The 26,461-nt window shown below is 38.7% G+C and overlaps 1 protein-coding gene across 5 annotated transcripts in view; it reads left to right on the forward strand.

The window, feature by feature from the left end:
- Nucleotides 1–26,461, forward strand: part of BTRC (beta-transducin repeat containing E3 ubiquitin protein ligase) — a 178,062-nt gene that overhangs the window by 32,844 nt on the left and 118,757 nt on the right. For 2 of the 5 annotated variants that reach the window (XM_068548404.1, XM_068548405.1), the window contains exon 2: nt 23,808–23,915. The exons of the other annotated variants lie outside the window; for them this stretch is intronic. In XM_068548404.1, coding sequence (XP_068404505.1) covers nt 23,808–23,915 — 108 coding nt within the window. The remainder of the gene's footprint in view (nt 1–23,807; nt 23,916–26,461) is intronic. 5 annotated transcript variants of the gene reach the window in all.

The following is a 26,461-nucleotide window of genomic DNA, read 5'->3' on the forward strand; positions in this document are numbered from 1 at the left end:
TTCATTCTTTTACATGTAGCTGTCCAGTTTTCCCAGCACCACTTATTGAAGAGACTGTCTTTTCTCCATTGTATGTCCTTGCCTCCTTTGTCATAGATTAGTTGACCAGAGATGCGTGGGTTTATCTCTGGGCTTTCTATCCTGTTCCACTGATCTGTGTTTCTGTTTTTGTGCCAGTACCATATTGACTTGATTACTGTAGCTTTCTGAAGTCAGGGAGTCTGATTTTTCCAGCTCCGTTTTTTTCCCTCAAGATTGCTTTGGCTATTCGGGGTCTTTTGTGTCTCCATACAAATTTTAAGGTTTTTTGTTCCAGTTCTGTAAAAAATGCCACTGGTAATTTGATAGGGATTGCATTGAATCTGTAGATTGCTTTGGGTAGTATAGTCATTTTCACAATATTGATTCTTCCAATCCAAGAACATGGCATATCTCTCCATCTGTTTGTATCATCTTTGATTTCTTTCATGAGTGTCTTATAGTTTTCTGAGTACAGGTCTTTTACCTCCTTAGTTAGGTTTATTCCTAGGTATTCTATTCTTTTTGTTGCAATGGTGAATGGGATTGTTTCCTTAATTTCTTTTTCTGATCTTTCGTTGTTAGTGTATAGGAATGCAAGAGATTTCTGTGCATTAATTTTGTATCTTGCAACTTTACCAAATTCATTGATTAGCTCTAGTAGTTTTCTGGTGGTATCTTTAGGATTCTCTATGTATAGTATCATGTCATCTGCAAACAGTGACAGTTTTATTTCTTCTTTTCCAATTTGGATTCCTTTTATTTCTTTTTCTTCTCTGATTGTCGTGGCTAGGACTTCCAAAACTATGTTGAATAATAGTGGCGAGCGTGGACATCCTTGTCTTGTTCCTGATCTTAGAAGAAATGCTTTCAGTTTTTCACCACTGAGAATGATGTTTGCTGTGGGTTTGTCATAAATGGCCTTTATTATGTTGAGCTAGGTTCCCTCTATGCCCACTTTCTGGAGAGTTTTTATCATAAATGGGTGTTGAATTTTGTCAAAAGCTTTTTTTGCATCTATTGAGATGATCATATGGTTCTTCTTCTTTAATTTGTTCATATGGTGTATCACATTGATTGATTTGCGTATATTAAAGACTCCTTGCATCCCTGGGATAAATCCCACTTGGTCGTGGTGTATGATCCTTTTAATGTGTTGTTGGATTCTGTTTGCTAGTATTTTGTTGAGGATTTTTGCATCTGTATTCATCAGTGATACTGGCCTGTAATTTTCTTTTTTTGTAATATTTTTGTCTGGTTTTGGTATCAGGGTGATGGTGGCCTCATAGAATGAGATTGGGAGTGTTTCTTCCTCTGCAGTTTTTTGGGAGAGTTTGAGAAGGATGGGTGTTAGCTCTTCTCTAAATGTTTGGTAGAATTCACCTGTGAAGCTGTCTGGTCCTGGACTTTCATTTGTTGGAAGAGTTTTAATCATAGTTTCAATTTCAGTACTTATGATTGGTCTGTTCATATTTTCTGTTTCGTCCTGGTTCAGTCTTGGGAGTCATTCTTAAACACCACCACAAAAATAAACTCAAAATGGATTAAAGACCTATATGTAAGACCGAGTACTATAAAACTCTTAGAGGAAAACATAGGCAGAACACTCTTTGACATAAATTGCAGCAATATCTTTTTCAATTCATCTCCCAGAGTAATGGAAATAAAAACAAAAATAAACAAATGGGAGCTAATTAAACTCAAAAGCTTTTGCACAGCAAAGGGAACCATAAACAGAATGAAAAGACAACCCACAGAATGGGAGATAATAGTCTCAAACGACGCGACTGACAAGGGATTAGTCTCCAAAATTTACAAACAGCTCATGTGGCTCAATGTCCAAAAAACAAACAACCCAATAAAAAAAAGGGCAGAAGCCCTAAATAGACATTTCTCCAAAGAAGACATACAGATGGTCAGTAGACACATGAAAAAGATGCTTGACATTGCTAATTATTAGAGAAATGCAAATTAAAACTACAATGAAATATCACCTCACACCAGTCAGAATGGCCATCATCAAAAAATCTATTATATAAACAATAAATGATGGAGAGGGTGTGGAGAAAAGGAAACCCTCCTACACTGTTGGTGGGAATGTAAATTGGTACAGCCACTATGGAGAACAATATGGAGGTTCCTTAAAAAACTAAAAATAGAGTTACCATATGATCCAGCAGTCCCACTTCTGGGCATATATCTGGAGAAAAACATGGTCCAAAAGGATACATGCCACCCCAGTGTTCATTGTAGTACTGTTTACAAACATGGAAGCAACCTAAATGTTGGTTGACAGATGAAAGGATAAAGAAGATGTGGTACATATATACAATGGAATATTACTTAGCTATTGAAAAGAATGAAATAATGCCATTTGCAGCAACATGGATAGACCTGGAGATTATCATACTAAGTGAAGTAAGTCAGACAGAGAAAGACAAGTATCATATGGTAACACTTATATGCAGAATCTAAAAAAAAGATGACACAGATGAACTTATTTTTTTTTTTAAAATGAGGGAACAAGTGTCAGTCTATATTATAAAAATCAGAAAGCATTAATTTCTTTTTAAAATCAAATTAATTTTAGTAGAAGTTTAATTTTTTTTCCCCTGTACCCCAAAGGAACATCCTGCCTACCTCCTGGCATGTGCACATTGGAAACCAACTGGTCTAACACATAGGAGGAAGATGCCTTATGGTAGAATTGAGTTCTTTGCCTTTTTTCACATTCTCTTCAAATTTCATACATCACTGAAAGGCATTTGAATGAGAAAACTAATCTTTAAAACAAGCATAGCCAGTATAATGCAGACTTCTTATACTGTATATCATGCCCTTCTAAAGCTAAGTATTTGCCTTGGAATCTATACCTAGATCTTCCTTTATTCCAATGTTATAGTAAATAAAGACTTTACAGAATATGGACATTGTTTAGCTGGACAAAAGGAGATGTTTCCATTTCAATTCTCTTTGGAAGATTAATATTCTTGTAGGGCTAGGGGTGGAGATTGATGACTAAAGGTACATTATAATTTCTTATTAAAGAAGATGACTCTTTGATAACTTTTTTTTTTTTTTTAATTTATTTTTGGCTGTGTTGGGTCTTTGTTGCTGCACGTGGGCTTTCCTCTGGTTGCGGCGAGCAGGGGCTACTCTTTGTTGCGGTGGGCGGGCTTCTCATGCGGTGGCTTCTCTTGTTGCGGAGCACGGGCTCTAGGCGCGCGGGCTTCAGTAGTTGTGGCACGTGGGCTCAGTAGTTGTGGTGCACGGGCTTCGTTGCTCCGCGGCATGTGGGATCTTCCCGACCCAGGGCTCGAACCTGTGTCCCCTGCCTTGGCAGGCGGATTCTTAACCACTGCGCCACCAGGGAAGCCCTGATAACTTATTTTTTTAAGTTTTGGAAATTGGACCTTTCCAGATCTAATTGCCAATGACTGATATAATTAAGCTTTATAAATCACTACATTGTACCTTGGAATGTAGAAGTACATTTAGATCTCTTGTGTATATATAGAATTCTTATCTCTTAAAATCACAGGAAAAGTACCATTTTGAAGTATTCAGTTCGCCTGGCTTGTGGACTTCACTTTGCTTATATTGGGGACACTAGTTTATTCATGAGATAAGGGTTTTTGTCCTTTTAAATACTCAATTATATATCCGAACGAACTCTTTGGCCAGCCCAGTAGTATCAAAAGTAAAGCTAAAAGCAGGTTCTTCCCCTACTCTCCTCCTCTCTACAAAACACACAGAGATCACAGACTCACTAGTTATGAGTAGAGCATAACTACTTACCTTAGGAACAGACAAGAGAAATAAGGAAGGCCCTAACCTGGAGAGAGTAAGGGTTAAAATTCTTACCACTTTGGACAGGATATAGCACACTCTTGAGAAGAGTTGGTAGGGGCTTGTCCCAGTAGCCTGCAAGTCCCTATAGAGCGTGTGGCTAGACATGTCAGATTAGGGCAGGAATAGCAATTCCACCAGTGAGTTCCAGCAGGTGTGATAGCAATAGCATAGATCTGAATGCGTGTCGGTTCGCAGCAGACTGCCCTGGTGATGAGGCCAGAGCCTGTCTTTTGAGAGGTATTCTGGATGAGTCATGGCTGTTACCAAGAATGCTAAGCCACACATGCACAGATAATTCACCAATCCTATCAGAGTGCATCACAAAAATCCAGTCTTGAGACTCCAATTCCAACAGCATTAGCACCTCAATTCACATTATTGCACTATAATAAAATTACATCATCTTGCTTATAGCCTAGGACCTACTGGCTTCAGCTAATTTAGAAGTCATTGCAAGGTAACAGTTACTTGGGAGTTTAAGCCTTAGAAAGGAGGATTTTCTTGAGGTTCCTACCAGTACTATGGAAAGAAGAAAACAGGGTTAGCGAGAGATGGGCTTTTGTGTACGATTTTAGCCCAGTTTGTTGGTTTCATTTTCATGTGAGAGTCTATCCAGGTTGCCCAGGATTGGAATCCATTTGGTCCTAGTTTCTCTCCTTTTCTGTCAGTACCCTCTGTGCTGCCATCCCCCCTCTCTCAACCACTCCTTTAAGTAGTGTAACTACCCATTTGCTCTAGCTGCCTTTTTTTTTTTTTTTCTTTTTTTAATTATCATTGTTTTGCAGTTCCTCATTTTCTTGTATGGAAAAGATTCTGAAGAAAAGATCTTGGACTTCCCTGGTGGTGCAGTGGTTAAGAATCCGCTGCCAGGGTTCAGCCTTGGTCCGGGAAGATCCCACATGCTGTGGAGCAACTAAGCCCGTACGCCACAACTACTGAGCCTGCGCTCTAGAGCCTGTAAGCCACAACTACTGAGCCCCGATGCCGCAACTACTGAGCCCCCATGCCGCAACTACTGGAGCCCGCACGCCTAGAGCCTGTGCTCTGCAACAAGAGAAGCCACCCTGGTGAGAAGCCCTCGCACCGCAATGAAGAGTAGCCCCTGCTTGCCGTAACTAGAGAAAGCCCACACGTAGCAATGAAGATCCAACTCAGCCAAAACTAACTAAATAAATAAATTAGAAAAACAAAAACATAAACAGATCTTGATCCTGTCATTATTTTTGCTCTTTACATTTGCCGACCCTCTCCTCTTTAGTCTTTAAAAAAAAATGGCTAAAAACCAAATTGTTAAATTGTTATTTCAGAGGTTGGGAGACTAGAGGATTTTTTCTTTAAAAAATGAACTTAAGAAAATGATCCTGCTATGATCCTCAGGTTTGGTTAAATAAATCATCTTTTTCAGTTCACTGCAAACTACAAAATTTATTAAATTATCTCAGCTGTGATTAAAATTAAAATGTGTCTTGTTATATTAATATGTGAAAATTAGTTCAATCCTATAAAAATACTACATATTGTAAATAATCTTTTAGATGCCTTAGGGAACTAAGGGGGAACTTAGTAACATTAGTAACATTTGCATATTTTTTCCTCAAATAGTAATATTTCCATGTTTTGTTTGTAAGCAATAAATATATATACATATTCATGGATATTTATACTATGGGAGAATTTTTTTTTTTGGCTGTGCTGCACAGCTTGCAGGATTTTAGGTCCCCAACCAGGGATCAAACCCGTGCCCCTTGCAGTGGAAGCGTGGAGTCCTAACCACTGGACCGCCAGAGAATTCCCACTATGGGAGAAATTTTAATGTATCTTTGTCAGCTGATCAAAGGGCTTAAAAGATCTGAATTTAGTGATTTAAGCTATTAAATTAAAATAAGCTTTTGCATATATGGAGTCCTGTTATAGCAAATACTGGTACAACAAAGGGTTGTTAACAATTGATAGTTTTTTTTTGTTTTGTTTTTGTTTCTTCCCTCTCTTTGTTTGCCAAGTGCTATTTAAATTTATTATTTTTATTTATGGCTGTGTTGGGTCTTCGTTTCTGTGCGAGGGCTTTCTCTAGTTGTGGCAAGCGGGGGCCACTCTTCATCGCGGTGCACGGGCCTCTCACTATCACGACCTCTCTTGTTGCGGAGCACAGGCTCCAGACGCGCAGGCTCAGTAATTGTGGCTCACGGGCCCAGTTGCTCCGCGGCATGTGGGATCTTCCCAGACCAGGGCTCGAACCCGTGTCCCCTGCATTGGCAGGCAGATTCTCAACCACTGCACCACCAGGGAAGCCCCGATAGTTGTTTTTTTTTAAAAAAAAAAAAAACACTTTTATGTTCTGACATGATGGTCCTAGTAATGGATATGGTGATCTAGTAGCCAAAATATTCAAAAAGTTTTGTGTCGCCGATTTAGAACAATAAATGCTTTTCTTTGATCTTTTCTATAAATAGTTTTTATAAATACTCAATTTATACTATAAAAGAATTTGAACTGTATGAACTTCTTCAGGATTCTACTACCATGGAAAGCCTTGAATTGAAGGTAAAGATTTTAAAATGGAGGTTACCTAGTATAAAGCCCACTACTTAGAGCTCTGGTATTCCTAACAAATGATGTTGGATTACCACAGCAAAGTATGCAGTATAGAACTGTATTCATTCTTGATTGTTCTGCTTGGGACAGGTATTAATGAACAGTTTGCCACAGCTCATAATCATGATGATATTGCTATCTTTTGCTTGGGGAAGTCTGTATAAAACTAAGTCACTGCTATTGGTAGATAGTCTTTAGGTTTCAGGTTTCAGGGTTTTTTTAATTTTTTTTTTTTTTTTATGATGAAAGTTCCTATCAAATTAACTCTTCCCTCAAAAGATTTTAAAATGGATTTTTTATTACTTAAATAAAATTCTTATGTAAATTTTGTTACTTTCTTCATGGGGAAGTCCAGTGTCCTTAAGAATACAATCCTAAGAGAAAGTTGTTACATACTGGAGAAAGGCAGGATGATTGTGTTGTTATGGCAACTCAAATGGAGAAAATGAAAACAGCACAGATAAGCTGCATCCTGTTGTCATAGCAACCATAGTTGTGAAAATGATTAAAGCTGGTCTAGAAAGGATGTACTGCAACCTTAGTCAATCAGAAGTATATAATGTAAGAAAGGACAGGGAGAATTGGTTTTAGACAGAAGTTAAATCCCTCTGGTGCCACAAGTTGCTAGTATCATTGCATATAGACAGATCTCTGTCCTTTCTAATTATATTTCAACTCAGTTTTATTGCCTCAGATCATAATAATGGTAGGAAGGAAAGATAAATACAATAACTATATGAAAAGCTTGTGAATAAAGCTTTTTTGGTAGCACATTTAGAAAGAAATTGAAGTCACAAAATTTTAACTGAAAGTGGCTTTAAAAGAACAGTAAAATGTTTTCATTTTCTCCTCTTTCCCTTCTCTTTTCCCTCATTTCTTACCCAATGCTTTATTTTCATTCTTTTCTATAATCTCTTTTCTGTATCATTTTAGTCTTAAGTGTTGAACTGCAACATAAACGCCTAATGTCATGGCAATTTGTAAAGCATCAAATGAAGCATTGTGACTGCAGATGAACAGATGGGTTTGATGATAAACAATAAGCATCTTGTAGGTGAAATTTGTTTTAGCTATATGCTTCAAACTTTCTCTATAATCAAAGCTTCTTAATTATTTTAAATGCCATTATTTCTTTCCCAACTTCTACTTGCCCACCATAGCAAAATATTTCTTCCCAGTGGAGTGGAGACATGGTAGGAATGAAAGCTGTGCTCTTTGTTCAGCATCTGGCTGTTTGCACAGGTTTTTGTGGTAATGGAATCGGAATCTCTGTGTTAGAGTATTGATCTGCTGCTTGGTAGGTACTGTGTAAAAGAAGTATCTCAGTAACAATGTGTTAAAGTGGTTTAAGAGCAGTTTCTATTACAAATGGGGTGGAGGAAGATGGAGTTCTGCAAGACTGGACACATGCTATAAATATCCATAAAACTGAGGGGTTGATCTAAAAACTGTGGTGTTGAAATTCCCATATTTCTTCCACATTTAATTGCAAATAATTGAACACTACCTGAGCATGAGTACATGAATGCCATTGCCCTTTTGCCCTTTAGTAGAGGTTTTTATATTTAATGTTCTTGTGTTGTAGTTGGAAACTGTGGTGTGAATGTAAGTCATTTATGAGAGATAGTATCGACTGACCATAAAAACAGTGTTTTAAAGTAATCCATTGAATATTTTCAGTCGAAATCCAAATATTAATGTTGACTTGCTTAAATATAAGTTAATTTTCATAAATAGGCTCTTTAAACAATGCTTGATTTTGCCTGACTAGAATCTGTCCTTTCGTATAGGCATAGGGAAGAAACATCTTTTTAAAAAAGAGGAGAAGATGGGGAAAGAGAAGAGAGAACTAGAGTTTTTTTTTCAAAACAAACTAGAGTTTGTTTTGAAAGATTTGTAAAATACTCATCCCTTTTATGCTGTTATTTAGTAGTAGTAGGTCATATGTGACTCACGTGACTTAGATCAGACAGCTTAGGCTAGTAAATGGTTCAGATACCCAGCAAACACTTCAAAGATTCCTTCAACAAGTTAGCTAACATTTTGTAAAGGAGTTAGAAAATGAAAGCCTACCATATGTGCCTGTATACTGTTATGCCTAGATATTGTAGTGCACTGGGATATAACAATGCATGAATTTGAATCTCCCTTTCTCTTAACTTATCTTGGAACAGAAATTTTTGAGGCTAGTTTGTAAATCTGTAAAAACGTTTTACATTAGAATCTGATGTGCTGATTTTAAGATTGGTGTCTAAAAGTGGACAGTGTCATCATCACATCAAATGTCAATGTGCATTTGAGATTTACTAGTTTGCATCTTGGCTTGTGCTAAGTTTAGATTTTAAGATCAGGTAGTTAATTTTCTTGGAAGAAAAAAAAATTAGCTATACTCATCACTCCCCAGTTCACAATTTCTTGTCACATTTCACTTGCTCCAGAAATATTCATTTTGGAAACTTCTTGTGAATATGTAACTCTTAATACTGATGTCCTGAGAGAAAGGGGAAGAATTTCTTATCTAACCTAAATAATAAAACCACACCATCACAGAAAATGTCCTCACAAACGCATCAAGCAATCAGATAGCCAGTAAACCTATTCTCCTGCTAAATTCCATAAACTGAATGGGGAGGGTAGATAATGTTCATTTTTGTTTCTTACTAGGGAACATGACACCTGATCTTTGAAATGGTTATTTATTTCATATATTGTAGCTGCCAATCAGCCAGCCATTTGCAAATAGTGAAATAAACACAGTGCTGGAAAGGAGTTTCTTCTCTATGGGTCTGTGGTGCCCAGGAAGTCAGATGTAATGTGGTTCCGTTTATTTATGTAGGCGTTTTTTCTCTTTCTAATGAGCAAGTAGTTTTCTTTTCTCTATTCCTACACAAAAGTTAAATCAAGGAGTACCCAAGGAAGGCTGGGATACTTGGTTTGTAGTAGTTGAAATACCGTTTGATATCAGGGGATCTTTTCATAAAGAGAGTTTCCCTCTCAGTTAAGAAGAAAGCTCCAGAGAGCGCTCCCTTTTGATCTCATTGTTAGAGCAAACACATCTGTAGAGAGGGGGATGTTCCAGAAGTCCAGTGTGAGGATTTGTCTCATCTCCCTCCACCTCCCAATCAAAGGATTTTACTCTGTGGCTTCTTTTGCTCTTTTTGCCTGTGAAGTGAGGGATAAGAGCTAATTGCTCATATGGCAGCCAGCCTGCCTTAATATGTGGATTATTAACATGATACTGTCCTCTGTTGAGTCATAGCAACTGCTATGAACAAATGTGTAAATCCATACTGGAAAAAAAGTGTTGCAAATGCCTTTCATCAAAATGAAAGACTGCTTCAACTTCTGTTTACTCCTCAAGTTGCAATCAAGCTTTCTTTCTCTTTTTTCTTTTTCCTCTCTTTTCCCTTTCTCTCCTCCCTCTCTCTTTCAGAAATACATAAAGCCTAATCCTCCCAATGAGTACTGTGATCATTTGAAGTTTGTGTATAGGCCAACCCCATATCATCAAAAATTGTTGTGTAACCCCATGATTCCCAGGCCTCAGCTGGTGGCCTAGTTATTTCAAACAATATTTAATGCAATAAATTCTAGTGCAATAAAAGAATTTGGACAGTCCCTTAGAGCTTATGGCAGTGGGATTAGACTTGATTTTAATAAAATGAAATTCCAGTATAACCAAGTAATTTCTTTGTGGCATGATTTAAAAGGCCTTTAAGTACAGGTATAGGAGATTCAATTTGTAAAACCTAATCTGAGATAATTGCAGTTTTATTCTTTTTTTTTTTTTTTTAATTTTATTTATTTATTTATTTATGGCTGTGTTGGGTCTTCATTTCTGTGTGAGGGCTTTCTCTAGTTGCGGCAAGTGGGGGCCACTCTTCATCGCGGTGCGCGGGCCTCTCACTATCGTGGCCTCTCTTGTTGCGGAGCACAGGCTCCAGATGCGCAGGCTCAGCAATTGTGGCTCACGGGCCTAGTCGCTCCACGGCATGTGGGATCTTCCCAGACCAGGGCTCGAACCCGTGTCGCCTGCATTGGCAGGCAGATTCTCAACCACTGCGCCACCAGGGAAGCCCTGCAGTTTTATTCTTACCGCGTAAATGAACTCTTCAAAAATATAGGAATTCTCCTTACTTAGCATAAGGTGATTTTTAATAATGTAGCAAAGGAAATGTAAGTGAACAACCTTACTTTTTGTACTGTTATGGGGAGAATAAAGATACCACCTGGCTGTATGCATAAATTTGTTTACTAAGTTGGTTGATTCCTGTAGATGGGTATTAAAAATGACTTTTTGGTACAGAAAACATGTGGCATCTAGGTATTATGATGCCATGCTGCCTGCTAATGCTGAATATTTTGTGTGATTTTTTTTTTAAAAAGAAAATTGTTCTTACTCATTCAAATTCAACAGTCTTACAGTAAAGTCAGCCATAGACCAAATATTCAGGACTTATGTTGACACAAATGAAAGAAAAATACAACACAAGTATTTGGTAATTAAGAAAACCAGAAGGTCAGTGTTAGAAAAATTTGGTCATAGTCTTGTACTCTGGAGTCCTTATCTCAAGCCAATGACTTTTAAGATCTTTTGTTTTCTGTACTGAAGCAGAATAGTAAAAATGTTTTTATAGAAAGTTATGAAAAAAAAGTATGTATTAATTTGCTTTGGGTCATTCTAATCTCTCTGGTAAATTCATAATTAGGAAGGCCTTTTTAAGACTGTGTTCTAGTCTCACAGGTACACAGCTTCTCCATATCTGGTAAATCTAAATTCATATTTGAGGAGGTTATTTTTTTTAAAGTATATTATTTACACAATTCACTGGAATGGCTCCTTTGGAAGTTGGGTGGCTCTCTTATGTAATTATGTACTTAGTAACCCTGCGTTACACAGCAGTAGGAATTCAAGTAAGAATAATTTACTGCTTATGCATAGTTATTAGAATTTTAAAGCATTTGTGCAAAATTCTAGTTTATCAGAGTGTTATATTTGACTAATTGCATACTTAATAAATAATAATGAATAAAATTTATTTTAGAAAGCAGGCAGGTTTGAATCCTAACAGTTCTAAATAAGCATCAGGAGCTGCTTCCTCCTCTCCCTCTTCACCTTATTGTTTAAAGGGATTTCCATCCCTTTAGGCCAGATTTTGTAGTGAAACTAATAATTACTGTTAAAAAAATCCATATTAGATGTGTTGAAGATAGACTTAAATCATAGAATTATGGAATTTTATTGCTGCAAGGTGTTGTTAGAAATATTTTAATCTACTCCATTTTACCAGTGGAGAAGCTGAGGCACATGGAAATTAAGTGAACTGCTCAAGATCTTACAGTTGGTTTGAGTAAGAGTCTGCACCTTGTCCTGGATTAGTGTCTTAACTCCTGGATTAGTGTCACACCTATTCTCAGTTGTTATGATAATTCAACAGTTCACTTCACCAGGGATTTCTTGAACACTTCTGCTGGACTAGGCAGTGGACTAGGCATCCAAAGATTATAAGAAAAGTGTGAGTTTATATGGGCTAACAATAATGATATCAAACTAGTAATATTTTACATTTAAATTCTAATTTATCTAGTGTTTTTCAATGTTTATAAATGTTATAAATGTTTAAAGTTGGCTGAGCCTTTAAATCTAAATTTTCTACTAGATTATAATCTCCTTTAAGGCAGGGACTCACTTGCTTTTCATAACATTAATCCAGTTTCATTTTGGAAGACTTAAATTAAAAAAAATTTTTTTTGGAGCATTGATGACATTGTTGGAATAAGTGTAGCTTCCCATGGTGTCTACTCTGGGGATAATACTCATTTTAGAATTATACTTTTTTCTTAATTGAATACTTTTGATTTCAAGTTAAAAATGGTCTCATTTCCACCTTAAGCAAGAAGAAGCACCTATTTTAAGGGTACAGAGATAGCTCATGGAACTAAAGGGGAAGATGTCAGGCACCACAAAGACATGGAGCCAGGCATTGGAACACCTTTAATGCTCAAGGCAGCCACCTTGTATACCTGGGATAAATCCCACTTGGTCATGGTGTATAATCCTTTTTATATGTTGCTGGATTTTATTTGCTAGTATTTAGTTTAGGACTTTTGTTTATATATTCATGAGAAATATTGGTCTGCTAATCTCCATTCTGCTACTGAGACTGTCCAATGAGTTTAAAAATTTCAGTTATTTTCAGTTCTTATATTTCTACTTGGTTCTTCTATATATCTGTTATTTCTTTGCTAATACTTTCTATCTTTCCATTTCTTTCAAGAGTGTTTGCCCTGAGTTATTGGAACATTTTTATACTATTTACTTTATTTATTTATTTTAAAATAAATTTTATTTATTTATTTTTTTTTGACTGCATTGGGTCTTCATTGCTGCGTGCGGGCTTTCTCTAGTTGCGATGAGCGGGGGCTACTCTTCGTTGCAGTGTGCGTGCTTCTCATTGTGGTGGCTTCACTTGTTGCGGAGCGCAGGTTCTAGGCACGTGGGCTTCAGTAGTGGCTCTCAGGCTCTAGAGTGCAGGCTCACTAGTTGTGGTGCATGAGCTTAGTTGCTCCGAGGCATGTGGGATCTTCCTGGACCAGGGCTCGAACCCGTGTCCCCTGCATTGGCAGGTGGATTCTTAACCGCTGCACCATCAGGGAAGTCCTGGATTAGTTATTTTTTGTATTCCATTTTATCTCCTATGTTGGCTTAATAGGTACTTTTGTTTTCTTTTGTTTTAGTGGTTGCTCTAGAGAGTACAATATGCATTTAAAAATATTTACTGAGGGAAATCCCTGGCAGTTCAGTGGTTAGGACTCGGTGCTTTCACTGCCAGGGCCCAGGTTTGATCCCTGGTCAGGGAACTAAGATCCCGCAAGCTTCATGGCATGGCCAAAATAAAAATTATTGAGGTGAAATTCACACAACGTAAAATTAACCATTTTAAAGCGAACAGTATAGGGTAATTTAGTACATTCACAATGTTATGCAATCACCACCTCTATCTAGTTCCAAAACATTTCCATCAATCCAAGTAAAACTTATTCATTAAGCAGTTTCTGTCCATTTCCCCCTTCCTCCAGGCCCTGGCAATCACTAATCTGCATTCACCTATTCGGGATATTTTATATAAATGGAATCATACAATATGTGATCTTTTGTATATAGCTTCTTTTACTTAGCATAATGTTTTTAAGGTTCACCTTGTATCAGTACTTCATTTTTATGGCTGAATAATATCCCATTGTGTGTATATACTACAATTCATTTATCTGTTCATTTGTTGGTGAACATATAGGCTGTTTCTACCTTTTGGTTATTGTGAATAAGGTTGTTGTGAACATGTGTGTACATATATTTGAGTATTTTCAGTTCTTTGGGGAATATACCCAGGAGTGGAACTGCTAGAAGTGGTCACATGGTAATTCTATGTTTAACTTCTTGAGGAACTGCCAAGCTGCTTTCTACAGTGGCTGAACTTTTCATATTCCCACTAGCAGTGTATGAGGGTTTCAGTTTCTCCACATCCTCACCATAACTTGTTATTTTCTGGTCTTGTTTTGTTTTGTTTTTAATTGTAGCTTCAAAAGCTTTTGAGACTGGGTAGGACTTTGATGATAAAGATCCTTCCAGTCTATCTGGATCTCCTGGCATGCTTTTTTCCTGAGGTATCTAGATAGCTTTGGGGTTTTTTTGTTTTTGTTTTTTATTGCCATCCTAGCGGGTGTGAAGGGCATCTTGTGGTTTTGATTTTTATTTTCCTAGTGACTATTGATGTTGAGTCAATGTTTTTTTTTGTCAATTTGTGTATTTTCTTTGGAGAAATGTCTATTCAAGTCCTTTGTCCATTTTTAATTGAGTTGTTTGTCTTTTGTTATTGAGTTGTAAAGTTCTTTATATTGATATATTCTGGATACTAGACCCTTACCGGATATATGATTTGCAAAACAGTATGCGTCTTTAACTTATCACAGTCTCCCTTGAAGTATTGTTTTACTTCACATATGTATTGTCAGGCCACTCAAGATGGCTGTTCTCTTGCTCTCTGTACATCCCCTGCCAGACCAGTGCCTGCTTCACCTATATATTACACACATGACTGACCTTCCTAGTACTTGCCCCAGGCCTCAGCTAGTGATTGATCTTATCAAAGGGGCGGTGAGGGGCGTGCCCTTCTACTGGTTCCCCTGGTAACTAATGAGCCCACCTGATGTCAATTCCCCTATAACTGGTAATCTCCCTTTTCCCCTGGGAGTGAAGACTGCCACCATGTCCTTCCCGCTGACTGCCGGACACAGTGGTGTGTCGTTCCAGGACCTTGCTTCAGACGTGTAAGCTTCCCCATCCATTAACCCATTGTTGTCTCTGTTGCTGACTCACCTCTTTATAAAGGCTTGAAGCTGGGCAAGCACAGGCCTTGCAGGCCTGTGGGGTGCAGCCCAACAACATATAATGTATTTCCATTTCCTCCTCCTATTCTTTGTGTTGTTTTCATATGTTTTATTTCCAAATATATTATGGATATCACAGTTCATTATTATTTTTACTTAAATTGTTACTGTATTTAAAATTTTTTTAAATGAGAAAGATTTAAAGATATTTACCCACATATTTATATTTCTGGAACTTTTAATATTTTTGTGTGGGGGACTTCCCTGGTGGCGCAGTGGATGAGACTCTGTGCTCCCAATGCAGGGGGCCCGAGTTTGATCCCTTGTCAGGGAAGTAGATCCCACATGCATGCAGCAACTAAGAGTTCATATGCCACAACTAAGGAGCTGGCGAGCTGCAACTAAGGAGCCTGTCTGCCACAACTAAGATCCGGTGCAACCAAATAAATAAATAAATAAATATTAAAAAAAAATTTTGTGTGGATTGTATCTGTTATCATTTCCAAATATATTTGGAAAATATATGCTTCCTCCCCACTCACTCCCCTGGTTTTCTTTATGGGATACCAAATTATACATATGTTGAACCACTTGTTTATTTCTCATGGGTCACTGAGGCATGATTCAATTTTTTCCAGTCTTTTTTCTCTTAGTGCATTATTTTGCATATTGCTGTTTCTTCAGATTTACTGATCTATTCTTCTACATTGTTGTAGTTAGCTGTTAATCCCGTCTCATGAAATTACTATTTCAGACATTGTATTTTCCTTTTCTGGAAGTCTTATTTCATTCCTTTTTTATATCCTACGATTCTAGAATCATAGAATAGCTGTTGTTAGAATAGCTAATGTTAGAATAGCTATTTTAATGTTTTGGCCTGCTAATTTCTTTTAATTTTTTTTAATTTAAACAATTTTTTAGTTTATTTTATTTATTTTTGGCTGCATTGGGTCTTTGTTGCTGCACGCAGGCTTTCTCTAGTTGCGGTGAGTGGGGGCTACTCTTCGTTGGGGTGAGCGGGCTTCTCATTGTGGTGGCTTCTCTTGTTGCGGAGCACGGGCTCTAGGCACGCAGGCTTCAGTAGTTGTGGCACGCAGGCTCAGTAGTTGTGGCTCACGGGCTCTAGAGCGCAGGTTCAGTAGTTGTGGTGCACGGGCTTAGTTGCTCCGCGGCATGTGGGATCTTCCCGGACCAGGGCTCGAACCCGTGTTCTGTGCGTTGGCAGGTGGATTCTTAACTACTGTGCCACTAGGGAAGCCCAGCCTGCTAATTTCATTATCTCTGTCATTTCTGGATCTGCTTCTATTGACTGATATTCCTCCTGATTATGGGACACATTTTAATGCTTCTTGTCTCATCTAGTAATTTAATTTAATTTTTATTATTATTATTTTTTGGCCATGCTGTGAGGCTTGAAGGATCTTAGTTCCCCAGCCAGGGATTGACCCCAGGCCCATGGTGGAAGCACCGAGTCCTACCCATTGGACCACCAGGGAATTCCGTCATCTAGTAATTTTAGATTAGACATTATGAATGCTACATGATTCAGTATTTGTATTTTGTTGTCTTTTTAAAAGAATGTGTTGAGTTTATTTTGGCCAGCAGTTAAGCTTCTTGCAGTTTGATGCTGCTGTGACTTGATTTTAAGCTTTATTAAGATAGGTTTAGTGTAACCTTTATACTAGTGTAGTTTATCCCTACAAGTGAGGTGTGAGCTTTCTGGGGCTCCTACTCAATGTCCCACATGTTCAGTTAGGCTTCTGCAATCTGGCTGGTCAGAACAGAAAAGTTCCCCAGCTCTGTGTGGGTTCTAGGAGTTGTTGAGCTTATAGCTCCTTCATGGTTTTTTGCCTGGCCTTATGGAGTTTCACCCTATGCAAACAGGACTCAGTGTTTAGGAATAGACTTAAGGAGTCCCCTGTTCAGTTATCTAGAGCTTTTTTCTGCATAATTCTTTCTCCAATACTCTGACTCACCAATTCTAGTCTATTTAGCCTCCCCACATTCTGTTCTCCGTTTCCTCAATAAGTGGTCCTATTTTGCTCTTCTTGGAGTCCCCTTTCTTATGCCACGGACTAGAAAGTGCCTTGAGGTTTAAGACTTAGACAGTTTTAAGGATCACCTCATTTATTTCCTGTCTTTCAGGGATTACAGTCTGGTACTGCCTGTTGTCCAATGTTTTCAAATATATGTTTCACATATTTTGTCCCTTTTTTTTTTTTGATCTATGATGGGAGGGTAAGTTTGATACCAGCTACTTCCTTATGGTAGTAGCTGAGGTCTAATGTTCTTTTACTTAGAGTTTCTATTTTATTTAAATTTAATGTACTGGAAGTCCTCACTTTGCATGGTTCTGATATGCACAAATTTCAATTACTACAGTTTAGTTAAATAACACTAGTCCCCCAAAACATGGTTCAAATTTCAGTTATCAGAGTTTATTAACTGTAATTTTTGTAAAGTGCAAACTTCCTTGCTAGCTCTCCAGTCCACAGATCACTATGTGGAAAACAGATGCACATAATGATCAGTCAGTCGCTTTCAGTCTGTTGATTAGTCACATACGTACTGCACAGTGTGCACTTGTGGGCATGCCTGACCTGGGTCCTCTTTAAGATCTCCTACAAGACTATAATGAAGGTACTGGCCAGGGCTGAGGTCTCATTTGAAGGCTTGATTGGGGAAAGATCCACTTCAAGTTTACGTGGTTTTTGGCAGAATTCCTTTCCTCAAGGGTTAGTGGAGACTCAGTTCCTAGCTGACTGTTGACTGGAGGCCACCCTCATTTCTTGCCATGTGAACCTCTCTAATATGACTACTTGCTTCATCAAAGCATGCAAGCCAAGAAGGCAGTAGAGTCTATTAGCAAGATGGAAGTTTCAGTCTTATATAACCTAGAAGCAAGGTAGTAGGCTATCCCACACTCAAGGGGACAGGATTACTTACAAGTGTTATGAATATCAGGAGGTGGGGATGACTGGGGGGCATGTTAGAGTTTGACTGCCAGTATTATAATCCATTATCATCATTATTTATTCTGATGTTCAATTTGTCACAGAATTAGCCTGTGAGAGCTTTTTGCACTGGCCCCTGTATCATCTTGCCATGTCTTCACCATTCTTTGAGTACCACAAGATGATACTCTGAGCTCATCTTAAACTTTACTTGCCCAAGTCCTGGAATTAGCCATGTTCTAAGGAGCTCTGGTTCCTTTTAGTGGAGAGTGATATTTAGAATCATTAACTATACTCATTGCTATTAAGGTGTTACTGTTACTAGACACTCGCAGTTGATAGAGCCAGGGTGTGTGTTTGTGTATGTATGTGTACACACACATATACATACATCACTTACCTAGAAATTGTCTGTCTTTGTTATGAAGCTTTGCGTTCATAACATCTTCAATTGTAGTTCAGCAGCATAGTATTCACTCTGGCTTTCTTCCTTTCTATATTTGTAACTCTTCTCTGATGAGAATCCTTGCTCTTATTATCCTCAATATTTGATCTACCCGCCTAATTTTTTTAAAAATAAATTTATTTTATTTATTTATTTTTGGCTGCGTTTGGTCTTTGTTGCTGCGCGCGGACTTTCTCTAGTTGTGGCAAGCGGGGGCTACTCTTTGTTGTGGTGTGCGGGCTTCTCGTTGCAGTGGCTTCTCGTTGCAGAACATGAGCTCTAGGCGTGTGGGCTTCAGTCGTTGTGGCACGTGGGCTCAGTATTTGTGTCTCGTGGGCTCTAGAGCGCAGTCTCAGTAGTTGTGGCGCACGGGCTTAGTTGCTCCATGGCATGTGGGATCTTCCCAGACCAGGGCTCGAACCCGTGTCCCCTGCATTGACAGGCGGATTCTTAACCACTGTACCACCAGGGAAGCCCCTCCCCCCCTCATTTGATGAATCTTCCTGTATAACTCATCTCCCATGGCCAACATAGCTCTCTCTCCATTTCCCACCCCATACTCTTTATGGATGCCTTCCTCACCCTTTTGGGATCTATTTGCACTGGGCTAACCCTTCCCCCCTTCTCTCCCTACTGAGTCTGGAACTCTTTGCTGGGCCACTGCCCCTCACCCCACTGGGTCTGAATTCAGTGCTGTGCCACTACCCCTCTACTCTATGAATGTCTTCTGCCCACTTTGGAAACCCTCACTGCCCTGCCCTTCCCCGTCACATGGACATGCTCATCATGCTGCTCACGGCCACTTCAGTCCCCCATGTAGAAGCTCTCCTCACTCCACTAGGGCTATAGAACCCCATGCCAGGCCACCCTCTTGTAAAGATTTTTTTCTGTCACCCTACTTGGGCTCTGAAACTCTATGCCAGGGCTTTTACCCCTCAGGGACACCTTTCTCACACCACTTGGACTCCAAAAGCCTGTATTGGGCCATCGTCGCCACTTATACCACTCAGTTTGATGCCCACTTAGCTTGTACTCACTTAATGGCTGTTGAAGTTCATTTTTCAGGTAGGAAAGGAGATGAGGGGGAAGAGGAATCAAATTTTATTTTTCATATTAAAAAAAATCTTGCTAGTATTTTTACAGCAAATGCTTTTAACCTAGTGCATTGTAGTTTATACGGAAGCCAGTGATTGCCACATCTATGTAATGCTTACAGGTTTATACCCATGCTTTCATGCCATATTTTTACTCACATACTAGAGGTTTATTATCATGTTATGTTTATGATTTCTGAGCTTATCTACTCCACCCCCACCCCAACACCCCCAAACCCACAGGTAGTTTTCAATTTACATGTGTCTGTCAGTGCTACCACCATTCTTCCAGTCATTCATTTGGAATCTTGGGTTATTTCTGACTCATCTTTCTTTGTTCCTGTCGTCAGTCAGTAAGTCCTGTTGATCTTTCTCTTTATGTAAGTTTGTCTTCTCTTTGCCCATTACTTTGATGATTAACATGGCCTCTTGGGTGGGACTCCTTTTCTTTAGTTTCTGAGTTAGTCCAGTGCCCCTAAACCACCTTTGGCTCCACATTTTTTAATAAATGAACTAACTCCATGTGTGACTTTTTTTTTTTTTTTCTAGAATGGAAATGCGTGGTTGCCAACCATTCTTTTCTTTTTTTTTAAAATTAATTAATTAATTTATTATTGGCTGTGTTGGGTCTTCGTTTCTGTGCGAGGGCTTTCTCTAGTCGCGGCAAGCGGGGGCCACTCTTCATCGCGGTGCACGGGCCTCTCACTATCGTGGCCTCTCTTGTTGCGGAGCACAGGCTCCAGACGCGCAGGCTCAGTAGTTGTGGCTCACAGGCCTAGTTGCTCCGTGGTGTGTGGGATCTTCCCAGACCAGGGCTCGAACCCGTGTCCCCTGCATTAGCAGGCAGATTCTCAACCACTGCGCCACCAGGGAAGCCCCATGTGTGACTTTTTAAGTGCCTTTTTTTTTTTTGGCCATACCGTGGCAACATGCGGAACTTCCCCAAGCAGGGATTGAACCTGTGTCCCCTGCAGTGGAAGCGCAGAGTCTTAACCACTGGACCACCAGAGAAGTCCTTAAGTGCCATCATTTACGTGGCATTATTCTAGGTAGTCAGAGTATCTAGTTTGAATCCCATATTTACCACTTGCGTGGTACCCACTCACTTTTGGTAATTTATTTAACCTCTCTGGATCTTTCTTACTTACTAGATTGTTTTTTTACAGGTGAGTAAGACAATGAATCGCGAAAGAGATTTATCCAAAACACATACCTTTCAGCCTGGTAATATCAGTCTCAGTAAAGTAAACAGTGTTATTTTATCAGTATTCTCACTGTTCTATAAGCAAAAACTGTTTCCTTACTTCTCTTTGATATGTAGCTTTCAATGATCACCTGCCATTAAGAGCACATTTATTGAGCATCTACTATGACCACATGCTGGAGATTAAAAAAAAAAAGACATGACTCATATCTGAGAAATACATTATGATAGAGGAGGCAAACATATAATTAATTTACATACAGTAACAAGTGCTACAATAAAATTAAAGACTGTGTCTGAACTTTTTAAAAATTAGAAATTTTAACTAAACTTATATAGCAGCTATTGTCTAACACAGTTTAGTATGTTATTGTATTTTTCCTTGTAGTTACTATTTGTGTTAACTTATCTCCCTCAAATAGAGTGTAAACTACTTGAGAATAGGTCTTTATAGTGGTGAGTGTGGATTTTGGGAGACAAACACATTGTGGTCTTATTTCTGCCACTGACATTTAGTCACTGTAACTTCTCTGAACTTGAGTTTACTCTCCTGTTAAAGTGAAAATACTAATAATTCTTTGACAGGATTGTAATGATTAAGTGAAATCATGTTTTTAAGAATCTAGCACAATGACTGGCAAACAATTTATGCTTGATAAATTTTGTTTCTCCTCTCCTTGTACTCCACTTGTGTCTATTCTGCTAATGAACACTAAATATTTGATTAATGGATAAATTTATTGATTCAATGATCTGCAGTTCATAATGGCTTCCCAGAACATTTTGAAATGCAAGTGGCATTCATGGAAGCCTGTTCTTGGTAATGATGGCACTTTATATTTTTTTCTTTTGTACCTGAAGTTTGTTTTTTTTTAAATATTTATTTGGCTGCACTGGGTCTTAGTTGCAGCATGAGGGATCTTCAGTTGTGGCATGCGGGATCTTTAGTTGCAGCATGCAGTTCTCTTAGTTGCGGCATATGGAATCTAGTTCCCTGACCAGGGATTGAACCCAGGCCCCCTGCATTGGAAATGTGGAGTCTTAGCCAGTGGAGCACCAGGGAAGTCCCTGTACTTGAATTTTTTAGATCCCTTATTTTAATTTTACCAAAACCTTGTGCAGTAAGGGTAGGCAGATATGATTATCCTATGTGACAGTAAGAGTTTCATTTTTGAAGTGAGTGAACTAAATTGGGATTCTTTTTTTTAAAATTTATTTATTGGCTGCATCAGGTCTTAGGGCATGGGGGATCTTTCTTTGCGGCGCGCAGGCTTCTCTGTAGTTGTGGTGCATGGGCTCAGTTGCCCCGCAGCATGTGGGATCTTAGTTCCCTGACCAGGGATCGAACCGCCGTCCCCTGCATTGCAAGACAGATTCTTAACCACTGGACCACCAGGGAAGTCCCTAAATTGGAATTCTTAAGAGCCAGTCATTGAATTTGTATAGGTAGAGTGTGAATGTATTACATGGCCTATGGAATACTGTAGTTCTCTTGGCCTGAATTTTTTAGTTGATATAGTAGTGAAAAGGGAATTCTTCTATTCCATGGCTTAAGGATACATAAACTCTCAATGCAGCAATCTTTTTATTGTTCATTATTATAGCTTCTGTTACTGTTAGAAGTTGACCAACAGGGACCTGAGTTTAGGAGATTTTGTCTTTCAGCTTTCATATAGTAAATGCTAAGGCCAGCCCTTTGCCTGCAGGGCCTTCTATCAGTGAAGAGGAACTGTGGCTTTTTCCAGGCAGCCACATAGGGGGAGGAGTCAAGATTTTCAGCGTTCTTTGTGAAAATGAATTTGTGCTGTTGAACCTCATGGGCATTAGATACTATATTCTCCTTAAAGCACTGCAGGCCCCTTGTTGCAACATTTCAATCTTTTTCTGATTCTTTCAAGTAGTAGAAAACATGTTTCAGGCATTTAAAAACATGCTGTGTATGCTTTTTAAAAGCTGGTAAACTCATTCAATTGATTAACAGACTTCAGTTGTAATAAATTATTGGTCCACCATTTTTTGGAGTACTTTGCGGCATACTATCCTTATATCAGTTATAGATAGTGTGAACAATGAATACCATATTTTGTTTCCTTAATATTTCTCTAACTAAAGTGTTTTAAGAAGAAAAAAAGTCCCACAATGATAGTAAATATTTCAAAACTTATAAAGTTTAATATTACGTGCACTGACATATTTCAAAATATTTTTCTGTTTTTATATGTGCTGTGATCAGGTATTTAGTTTTTTAGTATTATTAGACTGTAATAGCACCCAAGTTGATGGACAGAGCTTCAGCCTGGGATACATTTAGGGAATGTAAAAATTCTTCTAAAAGATACAGTGTTTCATGAAGCTACAGGAGGAGTACCACTCATATTGTTTAATTAGTACTACTAGAACTCATAATTTCTACCTTGTTTTTTGTTTGTTTGCTGCTGAATACACTATATGTATATTCACACTTATACATTTGTTTTTGTTTCTTTAGAAGGTTTCAGGACCAGCAGCTTTTTGGGGTTCTCTTTTTTTCCTCTTTTTCTGTCCCTGTCTCTGCTTCTTTCTTTGTTGTTGTTTTCCCTTCTGTTTGGATTGCTTCCTGCCTCCTCCCTCCAATATTCCCACCCCCCTTAATCCATCTGGAAAGATGAAGAGGCACCTGCTGTGGTAACTATGCATTTTGGTTAATAGCAGGCTAACAAGATACATAAAACATATGCAAACTGTGCAGAGTTAGTTGCTGTCAAAGCTGTAGGGGTATAATACTTTTTCTTTGCCTTCTCCCCACCTTCTAAAAAAAAACTTTAACTTTCCTGTTATATTTTGTCTTCTAAGTTACCATTTCTAATATTGAAATGCTACCATGAATAATTCCTTTTTTCTGCTTAGTCTGCACAATATTTCACTCTGTGGTGAGTTTATGGGAGATGAGTTGAGGTGCGGAGAGGAAAAGAATTGATTAATTGGGTTAAGAAGTAGATTTCCTTTAGATTCATACATAGAAGATGAACAGGGATAAAAATTTTTATTAAATATTTGGATTTTTGACCTATAAATTTTTTTTCTTGCTTTTTGGCCACTAGTGTCCCTTTTGAGTTTCCTTCTGGGGTTAGAACTAGTAAGTAGTATGTTTCGTGAAGATGTGTCTATCATAAAGGCAAGCTGCAACTGGAATATTGTATTTAGCCAAGCCTTGAAAATTCCTGTAATCTGTGCCATCCTGTCTCATACTGTCCCATCTCATAGTTGTCCTCTCTCTGCAGTGCTCTATGCCCAGGTCTCTGTGGCTGGGCTGCTCCAGCCTGGCGGACAGCATGCCTTCGCTGCGATGCCTGTATAACCCAGGGACTGGCGCACTCACAGCTTTCCAGGTACTTTCTCTGTCTCTGTGGGTTATTTGTGGGCAGTAGTGTGTGTCTAATTAATTGGTGTGTCTCTCCTTCTTTCCCATCCTTTACTTACGTTCACTTTTCTCCTTCATATTGCCTATATTTCACGTCACTCAGTTCTCTAATTTATAATGTAGATCCAGATCCATCCACTCTTGAGACATTTTTATCATCATGATTGGTTTGCCAAAATTGACATAGCGCAACTTGACTTGTTGGTTTTCATACCTAGTAGAAGTATGATAGTGAATTTTAAAGTAATCTCAATAAATAGCATTCAATATGTAATGTTTGCTCTGGGCCTATATAAAGCCAATTAATATAATCAATCAATTAATTACAACCAGTTGCCCGGGCGCCTTCTTGTGTTTTTCTTGTGATTACTAAAAATATAAAGTGCTCAATTCAGAGTGTCTCCTGGCTACTATACTATTATATATGTATGTGTTTGTATATGTTCTTTTGGGTTTTTTTAAATAAATAAATTTATTTATTTATTCTGGCTGCGGTGGGTCTTCGTTGCTGCACGCAGGCCTTTTCTAGTTGTGGTGAGCGGGGGCTACTCTTCATTGTGGTGTGCGGGCTTGTCATTGCAGTGGCTTCTCTTGTTGTAGAGCACGGGCTCTAGGCGCGCGGGCTTCGGTAGTTGTGGCGCGCGGGCTCTAGAACGCAGGCTCAGTAGTTGTGTCTAACACTTGGAAATGAATTGTCTGAGGAGACGCACGTGCTGACAAAGCAAGAGACTTTTTGGGAAGGGGTGCCCGGGCAGAGAGCAGCAGGGTAAGGGAACCCAGGAGAACTGCTCTGCCACATGGCTTGCAGTCTCAGGTTTTATGGTAATGGGGTTAGTTTCCGGGTTGTCTCTGGCCAATCATTCTGACTCAGGGTGCTTCCTGGTGGCGCACACATCACACAGCCAAGATGGATTCCAGTAGGAAGGATTCTGGGCGGTTGGTAGGACATATGGACTGGCGTCTCCTCTCTCCTTTTGACCTTTCCCGAATTCTTACGGTTGGTGATAGCTTGTCAGTTTCCGCGTTCCTTACCAGGATCTCCTGTTGTAAGGTACCTCATGCAAGTGGTTACTATCCGGCCTGGCCAGGGCAGGCAGTTTCGGTCGGTGGTTACCCTAACAGAAATGTGCAGGGAGCCGTGAGAATATATAAAAGAGGAACCTGATTTAACCTGAGGGTGGGGGTAAGGAAGATCAGGTAATCAAGGTTTGAGTTAAGAACTGAATGATGAGTAGGGATTAGGCAAAAAGGGAGGTGGGGGAGAACATTTCAGGCCAGTTCAAAGGCCCTGAGGACAGGTGGGGTTTTGTGCATTTAAGGACTCTGCTGGGAAAAAAAAAAAAAAAGAAATCATTTCAGAGAATGAGGAGAATAGAGGAGAACAGAGTTAGGAAAGACTGGGGAAGCTTGATCATGGCAGGATTTGTAGGCCATTGAATGTTTCATCTTGATGCTAAGAGTACTAAGCTGTTGAAAGTATTTTTTTAAAAATAAATTTATTTATTTTATTTATTTACTTTTGGCTGCATTGGGTCTTCATTGCTGTACGTGGGCTTTCTCTAGTTGCGGCAGGCAGGGGCTGTTCTTCCTTGCGGTGCGCGGGCTTCTCATTGTGATGGCTTCTCTTGTTGCGGAGCCTGGGCTCTAGGCACACGGGCTTCAGTAGTTGTGGCTCGTGGGCTCTAGAGTGCAGGCTCAGTAGTTGTGGCGCACAGACTTAGTTGCTCTGCAGCATGTGGGATCTTCCCGGACCAGGGCTCGAACCCATGTCCCCTGCATTGGCTGGCAGATTCTTAACCACCGTGCCACCAGAGAATTCCTTGTTGAGAGTATTTAAACACAAGTTTGACCTGATCAGATTTGCATTTAGATGTATTACTCTAGCTATCATAAAGATAATTTCAGTAATTGAAGGAAGAGATGTGGGCAGTTTGGTTTTGATGTCAGGACTCCTTTGCACTCTTAAAAATTATTGAGGACTCCAAAGTGGTTTTGTTTATATGGGGTATATCTATTGATATTTATTATATTTGAAATCAGAACTGAGAAAAAATTTAAATATTAATTTATTCATTAAAAACAACTGACTAAAATAGCTACAATAAATCCATTATATGTTAATGCATATGAATATTTTTATTTAAAAAAACCTATTTTCTAAAACAAAAATTTAAGACTAACATTGTATTACCTTTTTATAATCTCTAATGTCTGGATTAATAAGACATCTGGATGCTTCTGCATTCAGTAAGTTGTGATGTGGTGTTTTGCTTGTAATACATGTAGAATTCCAGCCTCACACAGATATATAGTTTGAAAACGTAGAAGTGTTTTATATCCTTTTCAGGTAGTTGTGATTTCTTAAAGATTAGTTGTAGTATAGAATCTGAAAGCATATCAATGAACTTCTTGTGCTCTATTATATTAAAAGCATTGGTCTCAGTGTTTTCAACAAATCATGCTGGAACAATTGGACATCTATATGCAAAATAATGAACCTTGACTAGATATATT

This window comes from Eschrichtius robustus, chromosome 7, assembly GCF_028021215.1.
Source record: "Eschrichtius robustus isolate mEscRob2 chromosome 7, mEscRob2.pri, whole genome shotgun sequence".
In the NCBI taxonomy this organism is placed as follows: Eukaryota; Metazoa; Chordata; class Mammalia; order Artiodactyla; family Eschrichtiidae; genus Eschrichtius; species Eschrichtius robustus.